This window comes from Microcaecilia unicolor, chromosome 4 (genome assembly GCF_901765095.1).
Source record: "Microcaecilia unicolor chromosome 4, aMicUni1.1, whole genome shotgun sequence".
Classification (NCBI taxonomy): Eukaryota; Metazoa; Chordata; class Amphibia; order Gymnophiona; family Siphonopidae; genus Microcaecilia; species Microcaecilia unicolor.
Genome location: NC_044034.1, coordinates 52,850,316 through 52,856,717, shown reverse-complemented (window position 1 = coordinate 52,856,717; position 6,402 = coordinate 52,850,316). Strand labels below are relative to the sequence as shown.

The window sequence follows — 6,402 nt, the reverse complement described above, 5'->3', positions numbered from 1 at the left end:
TATTGCCCTAGGTACAAAATAAGTACTTCTTTATAATATAATACCGCTTTGATTGTAACCACAGAAAAGCGGTATATCAAGTATAAAGGTTTATGTAGGTGTATCTTTCCCATATTGATGGATTCATGGTATGCGGTTCATATTGTATGGGTTCTTATTGGTTGTATTCCCCGTGTTGGGAGTAATGAACTAGATTCTATATATGGCGCCTGAAACTTCGGCACAGGAAAACAAATATAGGCATATTCTCTATAGTATGCCTAAATTTTATAGAACAGGCTTAAATTTCTGTGTAGTACATAAAATTACGCTAAGTGCCTCGCCACACAACTAAATCTAGTCGCGGCCATTTACACCATGTTTTACTTGGCATAAATCCTGGCTCCTAAATTAGGCGCAAAGCAGGTGTATTCTATAACAACGCTCATAGATTTTAGAGATGCCCATGCCCTGCCTATGGCCACATTCCCTTTTCAACTCATGCAAATTCGAACTGTTTATTCTTCAACTCTGCAACAGCAGGTACATCAATCCATTTCAACTCTTCAACACTGAACACAAGTGTTTTAAAATCACAATCCCTCTGATATTCCTCAGGCAAACTCCTGTATTTTCCTTCCTTTTACTTATGTACAGAGGCTTTTCAGCAGGACTATTTACACTTTTTACAGACTGCTGTCTATGCCTATCCCAGAGAATAATTTCACAAAGGCTGTGCTTCTCTCACTTCACAGTGATATGACCTCCTTCCAAGGTGACCTTTGCGTTGGTTCACCCTCCAGAGTGGAGGGACAGTGCCCAATAAGGACGATGCTTCATCATGGGGATTGGGGAATATCCAATGGGAGGTATCCTGCACGGCACTATCGTCAGCATCAGTGTCTCCATCAGTCGCCGACCTAGTCCCCGCCCCTCCCCAAGCATACCTCAGTACTGGTGGTGTAGTGGGGCAGCCACGCAGGAAAGAGCCCCAATCTTTCCTGCCCGCTGTGCTGCCGGCTGCCGCTGATGCTTGCTCCCGCCTCTTGCCTTGTTTTAAAAATGGCTGCTGAGACTTCAACTTCAATCTCTCTCCGCAGTCATTTTAAAGACAAAGTGGGAGGCAGGAGCGAGCAGCAGATCAGCAGCAGTGCAGTGGGCAGGAAAGAGTGGGATCTTTCCTGCCCCACTAGATCACCAGGGGGCACCCACCCCCCTCCCACTCAGGGCTAGACAGCAAAGAGGTTGACCTCATCCGGTCCCATCTTCTGTTTCATACTGAAAACAGGAGACGGGACCCGATGATATAAAAAAATTGAAGCCAATTTGGGTTGTCTGTGTTTCCCCTCCCCTGCTTGGCCGTCATTCTGTGAAAACAATCCATGACCACCTGAACTTCAGGAAATCACTAAAAACCAACCTCTTCAAAAAGGCCTACCCCAACGACCCTACGTAAACCCTTCACCCAAAGCATAGCATGCCTAATGAGTGCACTGGACAACACACAACCTTCATCCCTTCCGACCCTCCACACATACATTTGAACACTATACAACCTTGCATTTGTTATCAACTGACTGGGCAAACACCTAATGGTACTATGTAAGCCACATTGAGCCTGCAAATAGGTGGGAAAATGTGGGATACAAATGCAACAAATAAATAAATACACTCAAAACAAAGCTAACAAAACTATGATGAGCTGCTGCATGCACATTGTTGTTCTTTATTGTATTTAGCACTTTCTTATATTTTCAAACCTGCCAGATTGTGCAGCATGCGAATGTACACAGACTAAGTATAATAAGGGAATAACTTTTCAAGGTAGAGTAGTAATTTGTTATAATAAATGGTAATTAGTGTGTCATTTGGAGGGGCTGGTAATTGGGACACCCTATTCCTGCAGAGAATTTTTTTTTCTCCTGGAAAGGGCCACTAAAATTGACATCATGTTATGAGAATCAGGTGCTCAACATTCAGAGTTTGTAGCTATTTATTTTTTTATGACATGCTGATTATGATTATGCTGCTGATATTTAATCATGCATTATGCTGCTGGATTATGAATTATGCTTCTGATGCTGATTATGAATTATGCTGCCGATTATTATGATTATGCTGATGATTATGAGGGTTTCCTATTAACATTCATATTGACCTTATTCATATTAATAAAAGTTGGCTCTTTTGGCCTGGGAAAATGTTTTCCATCTGGTGGCAGGCAACTCTGGCTGGCGGCGCCCGTCGTCGAGTCGACGTCGACTAACTTGCGCGAGCCAGCTCAGTTACGTCAGGCGTAGTTGTAGCAGCGGCTGCCCGTCCCCCCGCAGAGCAGTAGGAGGGAGCGCGTGCACGTTGTACATGCTCTCAGGCTCTTCTGTCTTCCTTCTTCCTGAGTCCTGACGCTTGAGAGCGTGCGTCCAGGTCTGGCCCGCTGCCTGTCCCGTGCGCGCCGCTCAGAACATTGTAGGGGGCGATGGAGTCAGCTTCTGTAGGGCAGTGGCTGCTGCTTCTTCTGGCTGTGGCATTCGCTGATATTTCCGTGCTTGCGGATACGAGTAAGTGTCAGTGTATATAGCTGGGGAGGGGAGTGTCCCGCGCGCCCGCCCGGGTTCCTAGCGGCCGTCTTCCAGCCAGGTCTGTGCCTGGGCATCCGTATCGGCATCGTCGTCATTGCCCTCTCTGACTCACTGCATCTCGCCCCATAGGAACGGAGTCTGAAAGGCTGAGTTTTCTTTGATATGCGAACTTTAAAAGTTGTCTTTGTTAGTTCAATACGTTCAGAAAGCATTTGACCTTCGTTCTAATTCGGAAATCATTCGTTGTATAATATGCAAACTTTTTTTTTTTTTTTTGGGGGGGGGGGGGGGAGAGGGGAACCATTATTTTATGCAGCTCTTTGCTTTCTATTGTGTTGCAGCAATAGCACTAACTAGGACCTTGATATATCAAAATGCCCTTTCACCCTGTTTGTATATTTGAACATATTTATAGGAAGGCTTTCTTTTGTGTTCCTCTACATTTTATTATGTTTTTATGGCATGAGCTGAAAGGGATCGTTAAAAAAAATTAAAATTAAAACAGTTTTGGCCATGTTCACACTGTCCCAACCACCAAGCACCCTGTAGTCACACACAGGCAAGCAAGCACTGTTTCCCTTCAGCTCATGCCAGTTCGCTTCAGCGTGCACTGTTTGTTTTTGCTCAGTCTCTTATGGTGTAGATATATTGATTTATGGAAAAGTAAAGATTGTTTTGTTATTACTACTACTTCTGATACTGCATCGTGTTAATCCTGTTTCAAAGATTCAACTTGCCATCTCAAAGTTTGCCTCATTGATTGCATTTCTGCTTATATTTGATCTTTTCACTATTTGCAGTTAACAAAATTTTGAGTTTTATGTCGAACTACACCTGCTGTATCACTTCATAAAGGTGGTTAATAAAACTAACCGTTTAGATAATAGCTTTGCTTTTCAAAGATCTTCTGAAATGTTATGTACCTGGGCCATTGTGATCTACGTTTTTTTTTTTCCATGTGCTGTATCTTGTTGCCAAGCCTAAGATACTGCCGATGTAGGTCCATGAACTTGCAGTTTAACATTGTGGCCCAAGTAGCACAGGGCACACAGAAAAGAGATTATATCCAGGCATCGGATGACAAAAAGCTGATGGGGGCAGGTAAGAGAAAGATTAGGGTCTGAGAATGGGGTGAGGGTTTATGGTTATCAACTTTCTTTGAGGGGGGAAAACACCCTTCCTTCCTCCTATCAGTAGGTAGAACAAAGAAGCAGTGGGTTGTATGTGCACATTTACATTTATTGCGTATAATTCAAGCTATCAACTTCCTGGTAGGACTTGTAATCTTTCTTTCATAGGTCACCCTATACATTTGACCCATTTTCTCCAGTCAGAGATTTGCTGGGTTCATCCTTCATTTTCTTCCCCACCCCTCTAAGCACATACTCAGACTACATTGGTAATTTTCTCAGTCCCTAGTTTTATAGGTATTCATTACGCACAAAGCAGAATTCTTCATCTTGGGCTCAAGAACAAGCTGTCCTCAGCGCCCAGTTCCTCTCGGAAAGCACCATTTTCACCACAAAGATGTCAATATCTTTTACTAGACCCAAAATCCTTCCTACTTTGAACCCTGCATCTATCCAGTCAACAGGTCTTTTTTTTCCACTAAATCAGTGGTTCTCAAACTTGTCCTGGGGGACTACCAGGAGGTCGGGTTTTCAGGATATCTTAAATATGCATAAAACAGGTGCTACTACTACTTGACATTTCTAAAGCGCGACTAGGGTTACGCAGCGCTGTACAATTTAACATAGAAGGACAGTCCCTGCTCAAAGGAGCTTACAATCTAAAGGACAAATGTACAGTCAGTCAAATAGGGGCAGTCTAGATTTCCTGAAAGGTATAAAGGTTAGGTGCCGAAAGCAACATTGAAGAGGTGGGCTTTGAGCAAGGATTTGAAGATAGGTAGGGAGGGGGCTTGGCGTAAGGGCTCAGGAAGTTGATTCCAAGCATAGAGTGAGGCGAGGCAGAATGAGCGGAGCCTGGAGTTGGCGGTGGTGGAGAAGGGTGCTGAGAGGAGGGATTTGTCCTGTGAGCGGAGGTTACGGGCGGGAACGTAAGGGGAAATGAGGGTAGAGAGGTAATGAGGGGCTGCAGACTGAGTGCATTTGTAGGTAAGAAGGAGAAGCTTGAACTGTATGCGGTATCTGGAAGCCAGTGAAGTGACCTGAGAAGAGGGGTGATATGAGTATATCGGTTCAGGCGGAATATAAGACGTGCAGCAGAGTTCTGAACAGATTGAAGGGGGGATAGATGGCTAAGTGGGAGGCCAGTAAGGAGTAGGTTGCAGTAGTCAAGGCGAGAGGTAATGAGAGCGTGGACGAGAGTATGGGTGGTGTGCTCAGAGAGGAAATATGCATAAAACAGGTGCTCATTCCTGTTGCCTCTATTATATGCAAATTTCTCTCATGCATATTCATTAATAGTTTTAAAACACTTAATATACCACCCTTTTGTCAGACAAGTCAAGTGGTTTACAATATATAAAATTAAAAACAACTAAATGCCATATTAAAACTCTATGGGATTGCTCTTCCCGAATCTCCTGTGGAAGTTGATTCCACAAGAAAGGAGCATACCAAAAGAAACCACATGCTTTAGTAAAAGATAACCAAGCAAGAACCCGGGACGGGAGTGCCTATAAAGCCACATCTTGAGAGCCCAAGCCGGAACATAAGGTAATAACAGTTCCTACAGGTAACCAGACTTTCCTGAATGAAGCGCCCGATAGGATATCCTGAGCACCCAAGTGGCAGGTGGACCCCAGGACAGGTTTGAAAACTTCTGCAATAATTTAGATCTCTCTGTCACTCTACATCTACTCCTTCAGTCTGGCGATCTGTCATCCAGTTGCTCGGCATCCAGCTTTTTAAGACTCATCCTACCTGGGCAGAACTCTTGGTTTTTCAACTATCTGCATGCATAAGTACATAAGTGTTACCATACTGGGAAAGACCAAAGGTCCATCAAGCCCAGCATCCTGGGGCAATGGAGAGTTAAGTGACCTGCCCAGAGTCGCAAAGAGCTGTAGTGGGAATCAAACCTTGTTCCCCAGGCCACTGCACTAACCATTAGGCCAGGCCTTCTCAACCCAGTCCTCAGGGCAGACCAAGTCCCATCAGGTTTTCTGGATATCCACAATGAATATGCATGAAATAGATTGTTATGCACTTTCTCCTTGGTATGCTAATCTCATTCATATTCATTGTGAATATCCAGAAAACCTGATGGGCTTGGTGTGCCCTGAGGACTGGGTGTAGTTAACTCCGTCAACAGGGGCCACAAATGATCAGGTTTTTGAGACAGCCTTAATAAATATGCATGAGAGATGTGCATACACTGGAGGAAATGAATGCAAATCTTGTCTTGTTCAAATTCATTAAGGATATCTGAAAACCTGACAGTTGTTGCCCACTCTAGAATTAGCAGGAAGGTAGTTCCCACTGGAAGTGGTGGTTCTAGTAACTGGAGGACACAGCTGAGGCTAATTTACAAAGCTATGATGGAGAATACTTTCTTCCATAAGACACAGGCGAGGAGCAAAGAGAAGGGCTTACTAGGGTCATTGTGGTAACATTCATATCAGGGTAGTGGTTTCCATACCTGTCTTGGGGAACCCCTAGCCGGTCAGGTTTTCAGGGTATCCAGAATAAATATTCATGAGAGAGCTTTATATGAATTTCTTCCAGTGCATGCAGATCTGTCTCATGAATATTCATTGTGGATGCCTTGAAAACCCAATTGCTCCATCATATGTTATCATGATCTCCCCCACCCTTGCCCCTCAGCCTCACTTAAGGATCACCTCTATTCATTGGTCGAAATTGATCAAGCACTTTTT

General features: G+C 44.0%; 1 protein-coding gene across 1 annotated transcript in view; it reads left to right on the top strand.

The window, feature by feature from the left end:
• Positions 1–2,327: 2,327 nt before the first annotated feature.
• The window catches only part of TMEM123 (transmembrane protein 123), a 105,511-nt gene continuing 101,436 nt past the window's right edge, over positions 2,328–6,402 (top strand). The window contains exon 1 of the mRNA XM_030200245.1: positions 2,328–2,537. Coding sequence (XP_030056105.1) covers positions 2,456–2,537 — 82 coding nt within the window. The 5' untranslated portion in view covers positions 2,328–2,455. The remainder of the gene's footprint in view (positions 2,538–6,402) is intronic.